The following is a 22,642-nucleotide window of genomic DNA, read 5'->3' on the forward strand; positions in this document are numbered from 1 at the left end:
TCTGATGCACAGCACCAGTTGCGAGCAGGTAGCAAAGCAGACATCGTTGTTGCCGGTGAGCTTGCGGTGCGGCTTGTTTCTCCTGCCCCAGAACTGAGGCAGTGCGGGCAGGGAGTCCCCAGGACCCTGCCAGGCCTCTGCTCTCACTCTGGTAGCCAAAAAACCAACTAAAAGTTGATGGTTATTGACAGAACCGGTGGCCAAGATGACCCCGGCGAGGAGTGACCACCTCTGGCTTGCTCCACTCCTGCATCCTGCTGGCTGCACTCCCACCCCTGCACTGGGGACAGCCATTTCATGGCTTCACTTGCATTTTCCCTCCCCGGGCATCTCCTTCCCAGCCTGATGAGTCCTCTCCTGCTTGCAGTATGGGCAGGAGAGCAAGAGATGCTGCTGGCCCTGGAGCTGGGTGCACCCCTGGGGTCCCCAGCAGGCAGTGGCACCATGACGTGACCATGGGGAAATGCTGAGGGCTTGGGACTGTGAAGGTCACTGTTCCCCTCATCACTGAGGACCTGTGGTCACGCAGGTCAGCAGGGAGGGAGGAAAGGTGGGGATCCAGGTCCTGCCGGTCCCCAGCCTCATCCTGACAGCGCGGGCTGAGCCCCAGCCCTGCAAGGCACCGTCGTGTCCCAAATCCACTTGCTCCCTGCACCGCTGTGCCCAGGGATGTCTTCACTGCGGCCTGGGAAATCCTCTTTGCTACCCAAGAAGGGGACCAGCAGCAACTCACCGGGGCCGATTCTTGCTGCAGGAACGGGCAGCAGGGCCAAGGAGCCCTTGCCCTCTCCAAGGGCCCCCTGAGCCACCAGAGGTGGCCAAATTTTCTCTCTGTCCTCCAGGTTTTGTTGCTTCTCAGCCACGGGGCTCTGGGGGCCACCATGTCATGGGAAAGGGTGTCTGGGAAGGGAGCTAGCTCTGATGCTGGGCGGACAAAACAGCCCCCCGTCCCCTGCCCTGTCCACCCCCCTGCCCACGTACCCGGATCTCCGTCGTCACAGGGCACTTCACCAGCTTGAAGTTCTTGCCCATGTTGAAGCTGTTGCTGTAGAAGCACACCTTGAGGATACGCATCTCCTCCTTGTCCATCTCCAACGTCCCCATGCCCAGGGTGGCTTCCAGCGTCCCGGCCAGGCTGCGGGAGGAGCTGCTCCGTGGGCGACCCAGCGCCTCGGGGATGGCCGACATCCTCACCACGCCGGGGGTGCTAGGAGCTGAGCATCCCTTCCCTGCGGGACAGACACCGCGCTGGCACGGTGGGGACCCTGGGGAGTGGGGGGGGTCACCCTGCGGGATGGGGAGAGGGTTGGGGAGATGAGGATGGGAGAGGCAGGGGTGGGATGGGGACAGCGGGGACACCCCCAGGAGGGAAGGGATGGAGAGACGGATGGAGAGAGAAAATAAAGAAAGAAAGAGCGCGACAAAGGGTGCCCTCCGTCCTGCCGTACACCCCTGGCCATGCACGGCCACCGGGTACTGCCAAGCGCAGCGCCTCTGGGCAGAGCCTTGTGTCCTTGTCACCTCCAGAGCAGCGCCTATGTGTCCCACCACCTCCAGAGCAATACCTCTGTGTCCCCATCTCCTCCAGAGCAATACCTCTGTGTCCCCAGCACCTCTGGAGCAGTCCCTGTGTGTCCCCATCTCCTCCAGAGCAATACCTCTGTGTCCCCAGCACTTCCAGAGCAATACTTCTGTGTCCCCAGCACCTCCGGAGCAGTCCCTGTGTGTCCCCAGCACCTCCAGAGCAATACCTCTGTGCCCTTGTCACCTCCAGAGCAATATCTCTGTGTCCCCAGCACCTCCAGAGCAGTCCCTGTGTGTCCCCATCTCCTCCAGAGCAATGCCTCTGTGTCCCCAGCACTCACCATTTTCTCCCCTCCATGAAACCCGGGTGAGGGTTTCAGGCTCCAGCTTCCCAGCACGGGTACCTGCAGCTGCAGCTGCAGTTCAACAACGTGACCTCCCAACCGAGCTGAATTTAGCAGATAGCTTTGCAAAAAAAAACCAATAAAAAGCAAAATGGGGCAAGCAAGCCGGGTTCCTTCTCCCCCGGAAGGGCGATACTTATCTATATTGATTTGCTCTTTTATTTTTAGAGGGGATAAAACCCAGATGCCTGCTCAAAAAATGTCATTTGAGCCAGAAGGGAAGTGGCTTGAGTTTTCCCTTCGCTGAGAAAAACACTGAACGGGGTATGTCAGTCTTGGATGATCTGAATGGATCCAAAATTTTCCTCTTCACGTGGCTTTTCGGTTGCAAGCTGGGCAGGGCTGGGACAGAAAAGGGTTTGCTCTGGATTGCTTTCTCTACCTCTCTGGATATGCAGCTGGGCTGAGGCTGGGCAAACTCAGCTCACATAACCCTGTAAGAGTACAGGTATTTCTCTCAGCCCAGCCACTGGCTTCCCAGGAAATCACACAGCTTTGCACGGAGCCTGAGCGAGCAAAAAAACCAGCCAGCACAGCCAGATGCACGGGACAAATTCAGATTTGCAAAGAGCTGCTCCAAACTGCATTTTTGGGGCATGAAATAAAAAGAAAAATGTGGAAGTACCCCTGTTAGGCTGCTTCTGAGCTGCAGCCCCAGCTGATCTTGGGCCTGATTAACTGCAAACTGAAGCGTTGCGGCTCTCATGCGTCACTCTGGGGCTGCAACACAGAAAGGTCCCAGTGTGGCTCCGGGCGGGGGGGCTCCCGGCAGGGCTGGAGGGGCAGAGGGGCTGGGAAGGGGCTGGGGTGCCCGGAGGGTCTCCCCAGCTCTGCCCCGCGAAGGCAGGCAGGCTGAGGAGCAGACCTGGAAGATGCTACAGGGAGGGGATGGGGTCGGTGGGACCGGCTGCGGGACATCCCATACATCCCCCTGCGTGGGGCTGAGGGTCCCGCTCTCCCCACGATACCCACGGGGTCGGACGGCCGAGACGGCCTCTAATACGGCAGCAAACAGCATCAGAGCATCCCTCGTCTCACCCGGGGGCGATGCGCCCAAACCTTGTGGCCGGCTGCCTCGGCACTGGAGCGGATGGGGAGCGCTCGCACGCAGCCCCGGCAGCACCGACCCGGGGGGGAAGCAGCGAGGATGGGCTGCTGTCACCCTTGCAGGGCTCGGGGGAGACCTCCTGAACTGCAGGTCCGGGCTGCAGCCATCTCCCCATCGCCGGCCTCTGCAAAACTAAGCACCAATGGGGGAGACGGCAAGAAAAAACATGCAGCAAAGAGCTGCCGGCAGGAACCCTTCCCGAGGCTGGCTGCTGAGGTTTTCTGCCCCCGTTCCCCCGCTTCTCCTTCCTCGCTGGGATTTGCAACATCATTTGCACAGCGCTTAGAGGCGGCTTCGCTGTAATTACAGCCCCGTTCGAGATTGCGAGCTAGCGGGACGCTGCGTGCTGCCTCCCGCAAGCTTCGGCTTTTTAAAGAAACTCTCCTGAGTCACTGGCCTAAAAATATGCGCGGCGTAGCCTGACACTTTCGGATCCGTACCAAGGGTTTTGCTGGCAGCGGTGCAACGCGTGGACGGCCCAGACTTTGTTTTCCAGGTTTCTCCAAGGGAACAGGGAAAGAGGGTCCGCATCCCCGTGGCTGCGATGGAGCATTGCTACGACAGGGATGGGATGCTGGGATGCTAACCTTGGACCTGAGCGAGGCAGCAGCGCTGAGCTGGGCACTCTCGCCTCTTGCACGGGCCGGCAGCGAGCCCAGCCACGCCGGCGGTCACACACTCGTGAGCTCACATGCATTTTTCACACTGAGTTTTGATTTTTTTTCTCTCCTTCACAGCAGTTTCTCAGGCTGCACAGGGAGGACCTTGCAGCAACCCACATCCTTTGCAGAACACCCCTATGGCTGGCTCCCTGCAGGTGATGTGCCTTTTAGCCAGATCCCCTTCTCATACAGGCTGCAAGGGCTGGCTGCAGCGCGGACAACCAGGGCATCCCCCCTTGCCCTGTCCTGTCTCCGGCCATGCCGGGGAAGCCGAGGCCATCCCTGCAAGCGATACCATGGATGCTACATGCCTGAGCGACACCAGCCCGCAGACCGCATCCACGCTGCCGCCGCCCAGCATCATGCTGTGCTGGATGAGGGTTTCCTGCTCCACCAGTCTTAACCAGGGAGAGGGTCAAGCAAAACCAGCAAGACCCCATCCCAGGTCAGCAGCAGGCACAGAAATGCTTCGCTTCAGGCTTTGCTACAGCTCTCGCTGCCCTGCAGAAGAAGCCAGTACCCAAAAAGCTTCTCCTCCCAGAAATAGGGAAAATAAAGATTTCTTTCGCTAAATAGCTAAAAACCAAACCCTGCATTCTCTGTGTTTCAGAGGCACCCTCCCAGGGGGGTGTCACGGTGGGGACGATGGCCCGAGCCAGCCCCTGGGGAGGGGGAGTTTGGCCCTCGGTTGAGAGGGGCAATGGCTGACTTAGGAAGCATGCTGGTATTTCTCAGGGCACATGGACCCAAAATATTTCGCTTCGGCTCGTCTTCTTTTTCCCCACTTTCTCTTCGTTTTCTGCTTTCTTCCTCCAGCCCCATTCCCATGACACGTCCCCTCACACTCTCAGTGAGCCCACAGGGCCAGGACCGGGGCTGGATGTCCCCTCCATGTCCCTACCCTGATGAACGATGCAGAGAGCATCCCCGCAGACGGCATCCCACTGCCCCTGAGCAGCACCTCCGACCGTCGTGGCCAGAGATGGCCAGGGCTAGAGGCAGCCAGCACGAACGAGGGCACATCCCGGGTTTCGATGTCCCCTCAAGCCCAGCAAGGACACAAGGGACGGCTCCAGCTCTCCAGCCACGCACCCCACAATCTCCCAGCCCCTGCACAGGTCGAGATGCCCATCCAAAATAAAGCCGGGAAGCGCAGCGAAAGCAGTGCCTGCACCCTGCCTGCACCGCAGCTGTGCAGCGCCTGGGGGGGCACATCCCCGGGGCCATTTGGCTGGAGGGGACACGTACCCCATACGGATCTGGCCATACTCTGCCTCTCGGCTTCAGGGATGGAGAAGGGGCCCTGGCCATGGCCCGAGCCCCCCGGACCTCCACCCCCTGCCTGCTCGCCTCCTCTCCGGCGCGGGGACATGTCCCACCGTGGGGACGTGTCCCACCGGAGCCCGGTTCTGTCCCCAGCGGGGACAGCTGTGTCGTACGCGTGACGCAGCTCCAGCCAGGCAGATGGGGACGGCGGAGCCCACGAAATGAAACCAAGAGCTTGCACTGCTGCCACCGTCACCAACATCCCCGTGCTGCAGGCTCTGTGTCCCCCCCCCCGGCAGCCCCCGTTGCCTTCTCCTGTGGGTGACACCCCGAAAGGTCCCCATGACGGCTCAGAGCCACCTCTCGTCCCGCACCCTGGCACAGCCCCAGACCAGGAAGTTTTTCCGCTCGCTCCCACGTTCTCAGAAAAGTTTGGTGCCGGGGGTGCCACCTCCTCCAGCCCTACCCCGAACCCCAGACGTACCTGGGCTGACGGCGACGGCCACAGCGACACACTGAAACCCCACCGAGCCCCTTCCCCAACTCAGCGCGACGAGTTTGCCCGTGCTCAGCCTTCCGCCCACCTCCTCGAGGAGGCGAGGGTCTCGGTCCCACCGTTGCACCCTGGGGCACCCCAGGCACCCAGAGAAGGGGGTGCAGGAGGCAAGTAGGACTTACGGAGAGGCAGCTGTCCCCTCCGTCCCCATGCAGAGCCGGCGCTGGTGGAGCCAGCGTTTCCTGCTGCGGTTGACTAGCGTGCGCAGAAGTATTTGCATAGCACCCAGGCAGGCAGGGCCCACGCGCAGGCACGCTCACACAGGTGCCGCAAGCGGTTGCTCAAGCCCGTCGTACAGATGGGGGAAACTGAGGCACGGCTCGCTCCTGCCCGGAAGACCAGTTTGGGTGGTCTCAGCACGGGGAGGTGGATGCAGGCAGAGAAGGCAGCTCGTATCCCTCTCCTCTGCAAACCTCGAAGTTCGGGTCCCACTGAGCGATGACACAACCCCGAAGTGCCTGTGCTGGGGGGGCGGGAATCTGACCCGAAGACCCTGCAGGAAGCAGGGGACGGGGACAACGGTGACCTGCGACTTACCCTAGTCACCCAGGAGGATCTCCAGCTGCCAGACCAGCCCACGGGCTCCAGCATCCCTCATGCCGGGACCCAGCGCATCCCACCCCAAACCATCCTGCCTCTTCTCTTGGCTGCTGCCAAGTTGGATCCCGGCTCCATCCAAAGAAAACACAGCCCCGGGAGCAAGCCAGGGACCTCAGCCCAGCCTGAGTCACCCCGGGGAGCAGCATTCCTCAATGGCAGGGGACAGTGCAGGCAGGAGCCCAGCAGGCAGGGCTGCCAGCTCTGCCCCCCCCCCCCCCCAGCCTCCGGCCCTTCCCCTATCTATGCAGGTATTTAAATGACTCATTACTTTATGGCTCCAGTTCCCGGGGGAACAGACAGGCTCTCACCCTGTTTGGCACCTACAGCATCACACTCCAGCCCTGTTTCAGCACCGAAACCCGTGAGTTTCCACCGTATAACTGGGAGTGGGGATGGGTGCTCTCCAAGCCATCACTTGTGGTGGTCTGACCACCCTGCTGCACTCCCAGCCTTATCTCTCGTTCCTCATATCTACCCCAAATCTGCCTTGCCCAGCTCCCATCCATCACTTCAGCCCTGTCCCCCAGAGAACACGGGGAGCAGGTTTTTGCCTCTCCACCACAGATCCTGGATAGGTATTGAGGGCTGGCAACGCAAAAACATGCCTCGAGGTGCTGCCGGGACCTCCATGACGGCTGGGAGCCGAGCTCCAGCCAGATCCGAGCCTCTGCCATGGGGTGTAACGCCGGCTGTCCTGCCTCCTTGCACATCCCATTCCTGTCCTCCATCCCCTCTTCCCCCGGTCCTGCCCACCCAGGGCATCTCTCCCCTTTCCCACCAGCAAGGGTTCATCCCTGTGGGATTTCACACCGGCTGGCCTCGGCGCATCCCCGGCACACGCACGAAGCTGCCGCCTTGGCAGCGGGATGCGATGGCCCTGGGACGTGGGATGCGAGGTGGGATGGCAGCAGGGAGCCTGGTCCAGCGGTGGGAGCTGGCTGGGGGGCACCAGGATGGTCCCACTGCCCCCATTCCTCCCCCCACCTCCCCGGGGCAGGCAGCACTGGGGCAGGCTGGGGACCGATGTTTCCTCACGTGATGTACCCTCAGAGGAAGCCTGCATTTCGCAAAGCGAAGGAAATGACACAGGCTCCGGCCAGCGAGAACAGGCTGCTCGGGAGGGGGGTTGCAGCAGGTGCAGAAGCGCTGTCCCCTCTGCTAAGGGACCCCAAAAAATGCCCACCCTGCTGACCCCCCCATCCCTGGTGCAGCAGCTCCCCATGACAGCCAAAACCACCCCCAGCAGATGACAAGCATCCCCCAGACCTCCTCAGGTCCCATCGCATTTCTGCCCATCTGACACCCATCTTACTACAACAGCAGCCCAGGACCCCTGGTCCTGTCTCCTGGGGAGGGGGTTATCCCCCCCTTGCAGATACGCACACCACTTTTTCAGACTGGGAAAACACCAGTGTGGTTGGTTTTGGGTACAAGGCTGGGCATGGACCTGCATCCCATCTCCCCCTGCATCCCATCGCCCCCCCCCCGCATCCCATCTCCTATCCCGAAGCTGCAACTGCGACCTGCACCACAACAGCCGGTGAGACGGCCGGTATCGGCGACGTGCTCCCAGGGAATTAGAAATAACACCCAGAGAGCTGCCGTCAAAGCCCACGCGCGGCAGCTCAGCTGGAGGGGGTGACTCAGGCACGGGGGAAAGATCTCCGTGTTCCCGGCGCAGAGCAGCGCTATTTATCTGGAGCCGGCGCTGGGACGAGGCAGGACCATCTGGGGAGGAACGGCTCGCCGGGAGATGGGGATGGCGGCTCTGCCGGCAGCTGCTCGGGGATGAGACGGCAGGCTGCCGGCATGCCGCCGGCATGCCGGTACCCAAGGTGCCGGGATGCCGGTGCAAGGCTCCCCAGGAGAGTGCACTGGGGAGGGGGGCTTGGGTACCCCCAGCCCCACTTTTTTTGGCCGTGGCCAATGCGATGCCTGATCCTGAAGACAAAATGTCCCCCCTGAGCTGCTGCTAACTGCTCCCAGCCACCTCCTCCCCAGGCAGGGGGGTCCTGCAGCCGCCCCCCAAGCATTTCATAAGCCCCATGGCTGCAGGGGGGCCACAGCATCCTCCCCGCAGGGCAGACTGCTCAGGTTTCAGACACAAGGTTTGTTACAAGGATCCCTTCTGGTCTCTGCTCCAATAAAGATCTTCCTGACAGAACTGCCTGAGCATTGCCCCTTGGCCATGCCAGAGCCATCAGCTTCTCCGGGCTGCCCCACCTAGGAGCAATCCCATGGCTGCAGGGGGAAAAAGTGCCCCCCGAGCAGCCCCAAGCTTTGTAGGAAGAGGGGTTCACCCTAAATCCCTCATCATTTATGCCAGGAGAGAAACAACTCACACCACAGCCAGCAAAGCTAAGTTTTTATACTCCCCTGCCTGCTGCCTGCAGCTGCCAGACACAAAAAGGATCACGGGCAGGCTCCGAGATCTGGTTTCCAGTCCGTCCTACCAAGGGACTGAGGTCCCACAGCCCCACAGAGGTGCTACAATCCTGTATCACTGGGGATCCCATTCATTCTTACAATTAATAATGTAATTATCACTTCGTGCATGTTTTTTTTCTTGTACATCCACAACCAAAAATGGGTGCAACAGCGCTCCAGCCAAGAACAATGTGACTGTGGTGTAACGAAAAGGGTCAAATGTGCCAATAGCCTGGAAGAGCTCCCAAAATCAGGCCTGGGGGGGCTCTGAAAACCCTTGAGGGCAGTTGTAGGGGAGATGCTGGAGATGCTTCTTGCTCTGGGAATATACAGGACGGGGCTGAGACAGCATCCCCAAGCCAAGGGGCTGGAGTGGGCTGGCATGGCTCAACCCACCCCACCAAACCAAACCACCCAAGCTCATGAAACGCCATCAGGCTAAAAATAACCCCTGAGCGGCACTCAAAGCCTCCCCTCAGGGAGGGCAAACAGCTTCCCAGGAACAGGGTGGGCGTATTTCCCAGTAACCTTTCTGCCGGAGAAGGAAGCGGAGCGGGCGAAGGCTTGCAGCATCATTTTTGGCACGGCGGGAAGTGTGCCGACGGGTCCTGGTCGCTAAGCATCCCAGTCGCCAGGCAACCCGTGGGAATCACGGGAGATGCTGCTCCTGCTTCCTTTTGGGAAGGAGGAGGGAAAGGAAAATAGAGGGTCTGGGGTAGAACCCCCCCTCTATGCGCAAGGCTGGGAGGGAGCTGGCACCAGGCATCGGCCGTGGGATGCGGCTGGCATCACCGCACCAAGGTACCCATCAGGGTCCCTACCGCAGCCAGGGCACCCATTTCTGGGTGCTTACAACAATTCCATTTATTATATTCATCTCAGCTTTCTGAAGAAAACTCATCTCCTCCAAAACTCCTGGATAGGTTGTAGCTTTTTTGGCAGAAATTTCCCAGGAGGTGCCAAGCTGCAGCTCCTCTGAGCCCTTCCCCTGCGCCAGCCGGGAATTTCAAGTTCCAGCCACTTCTCTGCAGCCTGGAAAAGCCCTCGGCCACGGTCACACCACACAGTGATGACCTCCCCCAGCAAAAACCACCAAGCATCAGCTTGGAAGACACCCCTGAGTTCTGCTTTGAAACTCATTTCCCTTTCCAAACTGCTGGGCTCCACCACTGAGCTCTCTCACTATGCTTGGTAGGTTCGTTAGCAGGTCCCACGCCACCCATTATATTATCTATACTGTCCTCGATGGCTGCAGCACAGCTTTACAGCCACCCCTCCGGTTGGGCTGCGTTAGAGCTGCGCAGTCCCAGCACATTCAGCTGGGTTTGCAAAATGTGGAAAGTTTGCATTTCCATGGGGAATTCAGCTGAGTTTGGGGGAAAATAATTGCTGTTATTTAATTGAGTATTTTATTTTCTTGCTCGTCAATCATTTCTGCCACACGCTATCACGCTGCTGCGTGGGCTTACGCAAGACCGGCTCGCCACCAAACCAAAAGTTTTTTAACCTTTGCAAAATTTCCAGCCTTCTCGGAATGATAAACATTTAAAATACCATTTTAAAAAATGAAATAAGCCAAATGACCCTCCCAGGTGCCTTCAGCTCTCTGCTCACCTGGCCTGAGCTGCGGATGCACCAGCTCAGGCCAAAACATGACATTTAATCCCCTTGGACCCCCCCAAACTGGGTGATCTCTGAACTTTTTCCAGTGCAAGGTCCCTAGTTTTTTGACCTCGAGGTTTTCTTTTGATTTGGGGCTGGGAGTGCAGGTCCTAGCAGGGAGAAAGGCAGCTTCATTTCACCCCGTCTCTGCAGAGGGCTGGGGCAGCGATGCTCTCACCTATGGAGCAGAGCCGGTTGAACATCCCATGCTGTCTCTGCAAGGGGAAGGGTTTGGAGATGTGGGGGGGATTTCCCCGTCTGAAATCCCTCCGTGCTTCAACCTTTGGAGATAAAACCAGGCAGTAAAATGCCCCGGTTTCTGCCAGGTGGAAATTCCCCGTTTGCTGGGCCCCACGGGGACAGGCCAGATCCTGGCAACACAGGCAGGTATTTTGCCTCTGGCTGTAGTGGCAGAGGGAGGTGAAGGCAATCCCCCTTCCTCCTCCTCCTCTTCTTCCTCCTCTGCCCTGCTGTGGCTCAGGGCAGGGAGGGGAGCCCCAGGCAGCCCCCCAGCCCTGCAGCCTGCCCCCCCCCCCCGCCTGGCACCCAGCCTTGCCCTGCTCTAACCCTGCAACAGCCGCACCCGGCTGGGACGAGGGAAGGAAAAGCCTCCAGCTCGGGGGCCCTGGGAAGGGAAGAGATTATTTCCTTCATGCAGGGGCAGAGGGGTGTGCGGCGTGGCACAGCGTGCAACACGGCACAGCGTGCAACACGGCACAGCGTGCAGCGTGGTCGGGTGGGCAATACGGCAAGGTGTGCGACACGGCGGTGTGCGGGGTGTGCAGCAGCTTGCACAAGGCTCAGAGGCAGAGCACCCCAGGCGATACTTGCTAGAGCCAGCTTAGGACACAAGACCAAGGTCAGGTTGCCCGTGGCACCGCTCCTGCTGAGATGGAAGTCTATCAAATCTGCACGAGTAGTTGCATCGGGCTGAGGCTGGGTGGGCAGAGCTGGGAGCCAAGCAGGGCAGGTACCAGGACTCCCTGCCAGGCAGGGATGAGGGCAGGGGACAGGCAGAGCTCTCCTGCATCAATTAACGGGGCCAAGATGCTGAAAACCTCCGCGGAAATCACCTCCCCGGGGCAGGGCATCACTGTGCAACTTTTCAGTCTCAAGAGCAAAGCGGACACTTCTAGGCCACTGTTTTCAAGTTCTCCCTGGGATGAAATAACTCACACCCTAAAAATGTCTGGGCTTTTTTCCCAACGGGAGCCCTGCTCGTGCCTTCAAGTGGCTCTTTGCTCAGACAAGCCGTGGTCTCCGGGGTGTACGGAGTGGCCGCTCACATCGACGCTGCCTGCCCCAGAATCTGCAGCACTTCCTTCCCTGCGTGGCACCTTTCTGCACAGTGGGGCCACCCCAGTTCAGCCCAGTGCACTAGCTAACTTACCTTACTGGTAGTTACAGCCAGGGAGAAGCCTCCCCCCTCCCAGGACGTGGCTGCTGGGTTTTCCCCTGTGGGAACCAGAGTTCTGCTGAAACTACTTTTTTAGCCATTTTTTAACACGAAACATAGCAAACCGCCCCAAAACAAAAAGCCCAAGTCCTGCGAGGTTTCCCCAGGGGCTGACGGGAGCCGCATCTCCAACGCGTCATGTTCCTGTTCCCTTTTTGATGCCACTTCCCCAAACAGAGCTGGGTGGCCTCACTGCGATGCCACCGTGGCCACCAGCACTGTCTCTCCCTGCCCCACGGGAGCTGTGGGCCAGCCGGCCAGCCTCATCCCAGGGGAAAACACAGCCAAGCCAGAGGGATTGCCACCCCTCAGGAGGATTTTCAGAAGGAAAAACCTAATTTTACGCTCATGGTGCCCCGGGGAAAGATCTCCCTGGGATTTTTGTGCCGGGCATCCTGGGTTTTACCCCTCCTGCATGCCAGGATGCCTCGCTGGAGGAGACGTGCGTATCACATGGGGTCTGCCACCACTGCAATTTGAAACACGAGCAAGGCTTTGCATGAAAGGTTCTCAGCTCCGTCTACCCCTCATGAGTAATAACTCTGCCAGGGAAAAAGCAAAATGATTCAGACACTGCTTTCCCAGCCCCCAGCACCTGGAAGAGCCTTTATGCTGAATATTAATAATAGCTGAGCGCAAAGGCATGGAAACGCAGAGCTTGGTGACAGTGGCACTTGTGCCCCTGCACGCCAAACCTGTGCGTGCCCTTGCACACGCATGTGTGTGTCTCACTAGCGCGTGCAAAGCATTGCTGGCAAAGGTGAGGCTGTGTTTCCCGTGCACACACACCACCACGCACTGTGTGTGCATCCCTGCCCGTCCTCTGCAGACACCATGGAGCGGGCAGCCCCTGCCCGGGGCTCTCCAGACACATGCAGCCTGCTCCCTTGCAGCTCTTCTCGCTCCGACCCTCACCTATGCCCTTGCAGGCAAGGCTGAGAGCTGTAAATCAGGGCTGCGGACCTGAGCCCGAAGGATGACCTGTATCCCGATGCTGCCCTTCCCTGCCAGGTGCCGGGAAGCTCACGGACACCGGGTTTTGGCTCCTGCTACGAGGACCTTTCACCCACAGCCAGCAGAAGTGAACTCGCAGCATCCTCCCTACCTTTACCATGTGGCTGATGCCAGTGGAGCGCTCGGAGGCGATTCCGCCTGCGGGAGCGACCGGTGAGAATGGGACCGTTCCTGGGGTGTTCCTGTGCCCCAAAAAGCCCTGCTGTCACCCCTTCCCCAGGGCTTCCTCCAGCACGAAGGCAGCAAGGAGGGGTACGAGATGGATGCAGTGGGACACTGCAGCTGCCTGTCCCCTCCCTGACGGACCTTGGGGCCCCGATGGCCACCTCGTCCTGGAAATAGCCCTGTGCTGGGTGCAGTTTTGGGCCAAGACGGGGGTGGAGGACCCTTGCAGCATCACCTTGCCCATGAAGCTCCCACACCACATCAGGCCCGGCCACCAGCGCTGACCTCTCCCCACCTCCCTGCCCTAATCCCAGTGCCTCGTCCAGCGTGGTCCCGCTGCCAGCATGGGATGCGCACCCAGCCTTCCCCAGGCTGCTGCTTGTCACCAGCTCCCCGCCACCTCCTTGGGACAGTCCCAGCCCCATGTGCCACCTCCAAGACCCCCAAGTCCTTCCAGATCCCTGGCCAAGTGGTCAGACATCCCCCTGGATGTCCCTGTCCCACGGGACCCAGCGGTGGGGCCGCCTTTTCCAGCCGTGGGATGTGGGGCAGATTTACCTGACCAGGGCTGGGTTAGGAGGAGCAGCGTGTCCTGGGGGAATCCTCCGTTGGGATCATGCATCCCCAGCTGCATCGAACCCCAGCGGAAAGCGCACGGGGCTGTTGCATCAGCCCCCTGGACTGCAACGCTCCCATCTCCGGCTTTCCTCCCCCGTGTCCTCAACGGGCGCCGTGCCGTGCCGGTGAGCGCAGGCAAGCAGGCAGGCATGTTTTCCGGCAGGAACCGCCCCGCCGTTGGGCAAACATTGTCGCCGGCAGGAGATAGCAGAGCCCGGGAACCTCCCGAACGCTGGCTGCAGGGTGGGGAGCGTCGGGGGGGGGAGCGTTGCAACCCTACCCTCGTACCCCCAAAACTCCCCAGCGCCCTGGCACCGCTGCGGGGAGGGCTAAGGAAACCCTGCCCGTCCACTGCGGGTGGCCGGCCGCGTTGGGGGACCCCCACCACGGGGTCAGGGGTGCCCCTCTCCTGCGCCCACCCAGGCTCCCATTGCCTGTCCTCCCTCGGCTCTCCCCACCCCGTCCCCTCCTGGCACCCAAGCGTGTCGTGCCCCCCCGCCCCGCCGAGAGCTGGCAGAGGCTCTCACCTTGGCGGAGGGCACGGGAGCCGCCTTCGTTCCCCCTGGCTCCTCGCCCCGGCGGCGGCGGGGACAGGCGATGGCGTCGCCGGCGGGGAGGGTTGGCCCAGCGGGTGAGTCGGTACCGGTGGCGAAACCGCTCCTCCCCAACCGCCCGCTTCCGGAAAGGGCTCACCGGAGCTGCCGACGCCGGGGAGGAAGAGGAGGCGAGAGGCGAGGAAGGCCCAGGACCCCTCACCTGCCCACCCCAGCCTTCCCCACCTCAGTCCTGCGGGCGGGTTGGGGCAGGTTTTGGGATCCGTCGGGAATTTGGGCAGGGAGCCTGAGGCAGCCGGCGTTCAAGGCTCGGTTCCGCTCGTACCTTGGAAGAGATGGCACGCTGCCCACGGTGAGCCCCCGCTGCAGGGGTTTCCCCCCCCAAAACCACGAGTCCGGGGGACGCCCCAGCACCGCGGAAGAACCCAAGGCAGGAAGGAGGACGGTGCGAGAGCTGCCGGGGCCGACGTTCGTGGTCACGGGACGGCCGTCCGGCACCGCCACACCCCCGGGGCCGCAGCACCTCCCTACTTCTGGGGTGCACCAGGGCCCCCTTTAACACCTGCTTTAAGGCTCCTCTGAGGACCCCCTCCATGGATGGACACTGAGGCCGGCCACCCAGGCCCCCAGAAGACCTGACCCCGACCCCAGGGCTCTGCCAAAATGGTTTGGGCGGCGCTGGGGACACCAAGGGAGAGCTGGAGGAGGAGGGAAGAAATGGGGTGCACCCCATGCCCCCCACCCCATGGCATGCAGTGGGGCAGCTGCGATCCTGGGGGTTGGTGGGGGTGGCATTCCTGCTGAGCAGGAATGGGGAAACAGCAAGGCAAAACTGGCTGGGCAGTTGCCCAAACCCCGGGCAGAAGCTTGCAGGGTCCCAGGGAGCTGCAGCCCCGCCATGGATCCCTCCCACCCGCTGCTCGGCAGGTCCCTGCCGTGTCATCCCATCAATGGCTGCATCCCATCACTCGGCCCCATCACTGGCACGGGGGGTCCCTCCCTGCGTGGGCATCCCCTGCCTTGGAGGAGGTGTTCAGAGACAGGTCTCACCCTGACTCCTTCCCATCCCTTCCTCCTCCGCTCAGCTCCCTCTCCTCCCCTGCTGCCCCCAGATTACGCCCCCCTGCAATGTGTGATGCCTGGGAGCGACTGGTGCTACACCAGGCACAACCTGGACACAGCCCCTTCCTGCTACAGCCACTGGAAGACAGTCGGAGCATCCTCGCAGCACGCTCCGGCAGCTGGGCACAGAGGGACAGCAGGACCTTCTTGCACCCTGAGAGGTGCGGGGAAAGAGGCACAGAGACCAAAAAGCTTCTGGGCATGAGCAAGACCCTCTCAGGGACCACGAGAGATTCGGATGGACACGGGTCAACCACCATCACCCTATACCCAGCCCAGCCGCCAGCAGTGCCCGGAGCTCCCGCGGCAGCTCTCCCACGCACAGAGAGCAGCGCTGACAGCCTGCGCCCACTCTCCTGCCCGAAGCCAGCCAAGCTATTTAAACGCCTAAATACCTTCAAAGGGATGAAGCTACCTCCAGACGCCTCGGGTGGGCTGGCACCTCCCAGCAAGGAGCAGGGGGAAGCACGCTGGGCAGCGGGGGCAGCCGGAGTGGGGGGAGAGAGACCCCTCTGCTCGCTGCCGCGGCTCCATGGAGCCGGGGATGTGCATCAGCCCTGCACACCCCTTCCCTCCGCACCCCCTTCCCTCTCCATACCCTCGCCCCGGTCCCATCTCGCCCACGTACTCCCAGGGAGGTGCCTGGGCTCCACACAAGTTTGGGAAAGACCCTGGCATGCTGCTCCCATGCCCTGGCCAGCACAGCCCCCAGGGAGCAGGGCAACCCTTTCCCCCTGCTAATCCCTGCCAAAAATTAACCCAACAGCCCCCTCCCCGAGCCCCCAGCGGATTCAGCCCCGTGACTTACAGGAAAGCTGGTTGAACAGCCTGCTGAGCCATCCCATGCTCCTGCACCGAGGGTGAGCTCGTAGCTACGAAACGCTCAAGAGAAATAGGTTTCCCCCCGCCTCCCCCCTTCCCCAAGCCACCCTCTTCATTGGCACAGAGAAAAGCGATAAAATCTGACGGGATTTATTAATAGCACCTCTCCCATCACTAGGGAGCAGTGCTTCGGAAACGGCTTGGAGCATCCCAGCGCTGGGGTGCTCGAGGGAGAAAGGCACCAACTTACTTTTGCCAGGGAGCAGGGCCAGGGCCGGAGGGTTGGGGTGATGGAGGAGGACGCCAGTTGGAGCTCCAGAGCCACCAGCAGATGTTTAGGGGCACCGAGAAGGAGCAGAAGAAGTTGTGTAGCGCCGGAGTCGTGTAGAAGAAGCGGGGACACAATGCCAGGAGAGGCGGCTAGGGGTGTCCTTGGAGCCAGGAGGGTTGGATGGAGTGGTCCCCACTCACTCGAAGCGGGTAGAGGGATGCTGCATGTCATTGCTGCCATCTTGAGGCCGGCCAACCTGAGCTGTCCCCCACAACCTATCACAAGTTCCAGCAAAGCAGTTATTTTATTATTTATTTTGATAATCAATCTTGTTTTCACTTTTAGGGGGTGAAAAAATCCTTTTCCCAAGTGGCTCAGGCCCCAAAACCCTGAAAACAGCATGAGTAAGGGCAGGTGGGTGTCTGCCACCGGCATCAATGAGGAGACACTGGCCTGGCAGCACAGGGTGCCAAGCCACAGGCGAGATGGTGGAGCAAGATTTGTGATGCTCCAGTGTTTTTCAGGAGCTGTCAGTAGGAGCCGGGACAAGTGCTGGCAATGAGGTGCACCCTCATAGGATCATCACCGCCTGTGTGAGCACTGGGGGTCCCCAGTGGGGGTGCTCCCCACCAGCACCCCATCTTTCCTCAGCCCTTGAGAGCAGAAAGTAGGGTCAGGCCATCAGGGTTGGAAGGGGTGGGTGATCAGGCCCTGAGGGTTAGCAGGAAAGCACCCAATATGGGGCTGGATCTGCTCTTCTTTTGCCATCTGAAGGTCCTTGGTGAGAAGACTGCTCAGCTTGCTGGGTCCTGGAGCTCTTCCACCCATGACACTTCCAAAGGGGCCAAGCAGGCAGTGGGGAGGGCTGGTTGGGCTATCCTAGAAGCCACAAATTATCTACTGACATATCCCTGCTCATTGACCCCAACTCCACCCATGCCCACAGACCCCAGGCTGTCCTCCCTCGCCCAGCCCAGCCATCACCCTCCTGGTGCCTTGGTCCAGCCACAATGGGTTCATTCAGCCCAGCAGAGCTGAGATCCTGCCAGGGGCTTGGAGGAGCCCCAAAGCCCTTCCCTGACACCCCTTGTTGGAGGACGCCTTTCGGTTCTGCCTGGCTCCTGTCCCAGGGGAAATAAGTGCACTCTGAAAGGGGCTCCCAGGGGACCAGGCTGGACATGAAGCAGCTGATGAAGCACCCGGAGAGGCAGGACTGTGCCGGGGTGGGGGACCTGCTCCCCCAGCCCTGGGATGACAGTGATGGATGAGTCTGAGATGACCAAATCCGGCCACCTCGGGGCAGCAGGACAACCCCTTCTCCTCCACCCAGAGCTACTGGTGGTCACCACTGCAGGGTTGGAAGGGTGGTGGCCATGAAGGACAGAGGAAGAGATCTCCGGCTTCAGCACGCCCGGGCATCCGCCCACCTCCGGGCTGTGGGAACTGGTGGCATTGCCTGTGCTGTTGCCATGGGGTTGCCATGGTATTTGTATTTGCGGTCGCCATGGAGACAGGAGAGGAGGCTGGGAGTGGGGGGCTGCTGCCAGGGCTGCCAGGATGTCCCCCAAGCCCCACATGGAGGAGTTACAGGCCTGACCGACCTGTGGTTCCCCAGGTCCTGCTCCTTGCCCTTCTTGAAGATGAAAGTGACATTACCTTTCCAGGGAATTGAACCTCCTTGCTGGAGTCTGCTACAAGTGGCTCTGCTGGCTGCGTGTCCTCTCTCCTTCCTGGGTGGGTGGGACAGAAGCCAGGCAGAACCGAAAGGCATCCTCCAAAGGGGGGTGTTGGGGAAGGGCTTTGGGGATGCTCCAAGCCCCTGGCAGGATCTCAGCTCTGCTGGGCTGAGTGACCCATTGTGGCTGAACCAAGACATGAGGAGGGGGATTGCTGGGCTGGGCTAGCCAAGGGACTTCCCAGGCAAATGCTTCCAGGGATGGGCCATCCACAGCTTCGCTGGGCAACCTGTTGCCATGTGTCACCACCCTCGTGGTGAGAACTTCATTATTGCCAATCTAAACCTACCCTCTTCCAGCTTAAAAACGTTCCCCCTTGCCCTGTCACTACAGGCCCTGGTAAAAAGTCTTTCTCCATCCTTCTTTTAAGCCCCCTTTACATATTGAAATATATAAAGACCACAGCAAGGTCTCCCGGAGCCTCTCTTCTCCAGGCTAAACGACCCCAACTCTCTCAGCCTTTCTCCATAGCAGAGGTGTTCCAGCTCTCTTGACCATTTTCGTAGCCTCCTCTAGACCTGCTCTAACATGTCCATGTCTTTCTTGTGCTGGGGACCCCAGAGTGGGATGCAGGACTCCAGGTGGGGTCTCACGAGAGTGGAGTCAAGGAGGAGCATCACCTCCCTCGACCTGCTGGCCACACTTCTTTTGATGAAGCCCTGGATACAATTGGCTTTCTGGACTGCAAGCGCACATTGCCGGCTCATGTCCCACTTTTGGTCCACCAGTATCCTCAAGTCCGAATACGGACCCAGGAGGGACACCACTTGTCGCTGATCTCCCTTTGGACACAGAGCCATTGACCACAACTCTTCGGATGCAGCTGTCCAGCCAATTCCTTATCCACCAAATAGTCCATCCATCAAACCCATATCACTCCAATTTAGAGACAAGGCTGTTGTGTGGGACCATGTCAAAGGCCTTGCAGAAGTCAAGAGAAATGACAGCAGTGGCTCTTCCCTTATCCACCAACGCAGTCACTCCATTGTAAAAGGCCACCAGATTAGTCAGGCACAATTTGCCCTTGGAGAAGCCATGCTGGCTGTCTCTAATCAACTCCCTGTCTTCCATATGCCCTGACATTTTCCAGGAGGATCTCTTCCATGATCTGATCAGGCACACAGTTGAGGCTGACTGGTTGGTTGTTCCCAGGGTCCTCCTTTTAACCCTTTTAAAAAATGGGTGTGATGCTTTCCAGTCACTGGGGACTTCACCTGACTGCCAGGACTTTTCAAAGACCATGGAGAGTGGCTTAGTAACTACATCTGCCAGTTCCCTCAGCACCCTGGGGGTCCAGGTCCCATGGACTTGTGTATGTTCAGGTTCCTCAGATGGTCTCAGACCTGATCTTCTCCTATGATGGGTGGGACTTTATTCCTCTACTCCCTGCCTTGAGATTCAGGGAATTGAGAGATGTGGGAAGAGCAATTGCCATTGAAAACTGAAGCAAAAAAGTTGTTGAGGACCTCAGCTTGCTCCAGGTCAGTTGTCACCAGATCCCCTGTCTCATTTATCAGGGGGGTACCATTTCTTTTGTCTTCATTTTCTGACTAACATACCTATAGAAGCCCTTCTTATTATTCTTCACATCCCTTGACAAATTTTGGTCCAGCTGTGCCTTAGCCTTCCTGATCCCATCCCTGGGCAGTATCCCCATATACTTACTATGATGCATGTCCCTACTTCCACTGCCTATGCATCTTTTGACCAGGAGACCCCTACTCAGCCATGCTGGTCTCCTGCCTTGTTGCCCAATTCCTTGCACATGGCAATCAGTAGCTCTTGTGCTCTAAGAAAAATGTCTTTAAAGAGCTGCCAGCTCTCTTCTGCTTCTTTATCCCTGAGGGGAGTGTCCCAGGGGGTCCTATCCACCAGTTCCTTAAACAACCGAAAGTTCACTTTCCTCAGGTTTTGGGTTTTGACTATACTTTTCGCCTGACCTATATCCTTCCAGATCATGAATTCCACTAGGGCTTGATCACTGCAGCACAGGCTGCCACTGATCTTGACCTCTCCAGTAAGTTCCTCTGTGTTGGTGAGCCACAGGTCCAGTAACACGTCTCCTCTGGTTGGCCTTTCTCTCACCTGGGTTAGGAAGTTATCCTTAATGCGCACCAAGAGTCTACGAGACTGCTTGAAGCTTTCTGGGCCACTTTTCCAGCAGATGTCCAGCAGAAGTCCTCTAGCAGGATCAGGTGAAGGGAAGCAAGAGTTGGGGCTGCAGCACTGGAGCCTTGGGCGCATTCCCAAAAGGTTCGTTGGAGGGACATTCAGAAACAAGGATGAAGCAGGGACCTGGGATGGATCAGCTGGGGACATGCTAGCCCTGCCTAGGGTGGGGACGAGGCACAGAGCAGCCCCAACGTCTGTTCCCCTTGTCAGCACTGTCCCTGACACCCTTATAGCCCTGGAAGTCACTGCCCCCTGCTCATTATCTCGGGGGTGTTTTAAGGATGCTACTATTTTAATCGGTCAATAAAGGTTGAGTTTCACTGGTGGGTTCTTGCGTTAGTGGGGAGACTGCGTGTCGCTGGCTGCTGTTCAAGACAAGCCCCTTCCTCCTTCCCTCCGTCTGCCCCGCTGCTTCCCAGTTGCAGCCCCTTTTCCCGCTGCCTCTCCCCAGTTCCCGTGCCCTGGGAACACGGCAGCGTGTGGCACAGACAAGCCCTGTCAGCCTCTGCTGCCCCTTGAGCTCCTGTGCAGGTACCAGAGCTCTGTGCCAGGCAAGATCGCCCACAGTGACACCGTGTCAACACACAATGGCTGCCACAGCCCCCCAGGGCCCATGGACCCTGCATCCCCAAGCAGGGACATTTGTCAGCACAGCGAGGACAAGCCCAATATATTGGCCTATGGAGAAGACCATGGTGAAGGAGGTTGTCCCCCTGCAGCCCACAAAGGACCATGCCAGGGCAGATATCCACACCGCAGCCCATGGAGGACCCCACATCGCAGCAGGTGGACGTGCCTTGAAGGACGCTGCTGCCCGTGGAGGGGACCCCATGGTGGAGCCATTTTCTGGCAGGAACTGCAGCCCTTGGGAAAAACCCGTGTTGGAGCAGTGTGAGGAGGGCTGTATCCCTTTGGTGGGGTCGCATGCTGGAGTAGGAGAACAGTGGCACAAAGTGTTATGGACTGACTGCAACCCCTACCCTGCACCCCTCTTTGCCCCTTGGGGGAGAGGAGGCCAAAGATTTGGGAATGGAGAAGCCAAGTTGAACCTAGGAAGAAGACGGAGTGGGGGCAACGTTTTTACTTTTACAAAAGTTTTTACTTTTGTTTTTGTTTTACTATCCTACCTTATTTTTAATTGGCAATAAATTAAACTAATCTTCCCCAAGTTGAGTGTGTTTTGCCTATGATGGTAGTTAGTGAGTTAGGTAGTTACTTAGGCAGTTAGAATCATACCATCACAGAATGGTTTGGGTTGGAAGGGACTTTTGAAGATCATCTAGTCCAACACCCATACCGTGCACAGGGACAACTTCCACTAGATCAGGCTGCTCAAAGCCTTGTCCGAGCTGACCTTGAACATCCCCAGGGATGGGGCATTCCTGGTCCAAATTGAAAACCAAAGTGTGGAGGAGCATCCGGAGCGAGCGGGGCCAGCTGGGGACAGCACAGAGCTTGGCACCCAAGGGCACCATGTGAGGGGACCGGCCATTGCCACCCGATGTCCAGTTTAAGGTCAATGCGCTCTTCCAGGCCAAGGCGATGGAAGCCTAGAGAGCACCGGCAAAAAAAGTCACCGTGACAGCCCCTTAAGCGTGGATGGGAATTTCGCGGAGAAACGCTTGAGGCGAGTTGGCCTAACCTACTCCCCATCCTTCCCTCTCAGGTTTCCCTGCCTCCCTGCAGCCACACAACCACCCCGACGGCGTGTGCCAGGGCCCTGGCCAGGATCCCTGGTGCGACAGAGAGGAGAAGGGACCATCGCGGTGTCCCCGGCTGGTGAGAACCCGTCAGTCCCCGGGGATGGGAGTGGGGGGCTGCTGCCAGGGCCACCTGTGGGTCCCCCCGCGGTGGCCAGAGCAGCCCTGGTGCCACCAGGACCAGGTAGCCATCGCAGTGGCCCATCCTGGCCGAGGGGTGGAGGTCGGTGGCCCAGAGGGACCTTCCCTGCCCACTCTCCCGCAGGCCCTGCGCTACGTCCTGGGGTGTGCTACCCCTCCGAACCCCGACACAGGGGCTCTGGGGTGGCTGCTCCCCGATGGCTTCACAATCTCCCACGCCAGCTCAGCCCTGGGTTGACGTGGCAGCCACTGTGTGTCTACACGATGTCACCACGGCATCACAAAGGTGGCCCCCCTCTTAGCGGGTTGCGGGGAGGCTCGGGTGTCACTTTGACTGCACGCGAGCCAGCGAGCAGATGGGCAAGCGTGTGGAAAACACAGCAGAGATGGGAGGAGAAGCAAACAAGCAGGTAGGAGCGGGGTGCTTTGGCGTCACCCCAACCTCTCCTCCCCGGGCTTCTCGGCCTCCCCACAAAGGGGCCCTCCTGACGCCTTTGCACATCCCCTGGTCATGCAGAACCGCTGGAGGAGATGCTGGCGATCCCTGCGTGAGATGGAGGAGTGGAAGCTGACGGTGCTGCTCTTCCTCTCCAGCCTGAGCCTCTGGGGGCTCTGCACGCTCGTGCTGCCCTGCACCACCAGCTTGGTGGCCGTTCTGGGTC

At 59.5% G+C, this 22,642-nt stretch overlaps 1 protein-coding gene across 1 annotated transcript in view; it reads right to left on the reverse strand.

Annotated features, from left to right (window-relative positions):
* Positions 1 to 15,990, reverse strand: part of PTK2B (protein tyrosine kinase 2 beta) — a 30,125-nt gene extending 14,135 nt beyond the window's left edge. Inside the window, 2 exon segments of the mRNA XM_030037814.1 lie at positions 982 to 1,229; positions 15,947 to 15,990. Of these exon segments, the coding sequence (XP_029893674.1) occupies positions 982 to 1,229; positions 15,947 to 15,983 (285 nt within the window). The 5' untranslated portion in view covers positions 15,984 to 15,990.
* Positions 15,991 to 22,642: the final 6,652 nt, after the last annotated feature.

This window comes from Aquila chrysaetos, chromosome 15 (assembly GCF_900496995.4).
Source record: "Aquila chrysaetos chrysaetos chromosome 15, bAquChr1.4, whole genome shotgun sequence".
In the NCBI taxonomy this organism is placed as follows: domain Eukaryota; kingdom Metazoa; phylum Chordata; class Aves; order Accipitriformes; family Accipitridae; genus Aquila; species Aquila chrysaetos.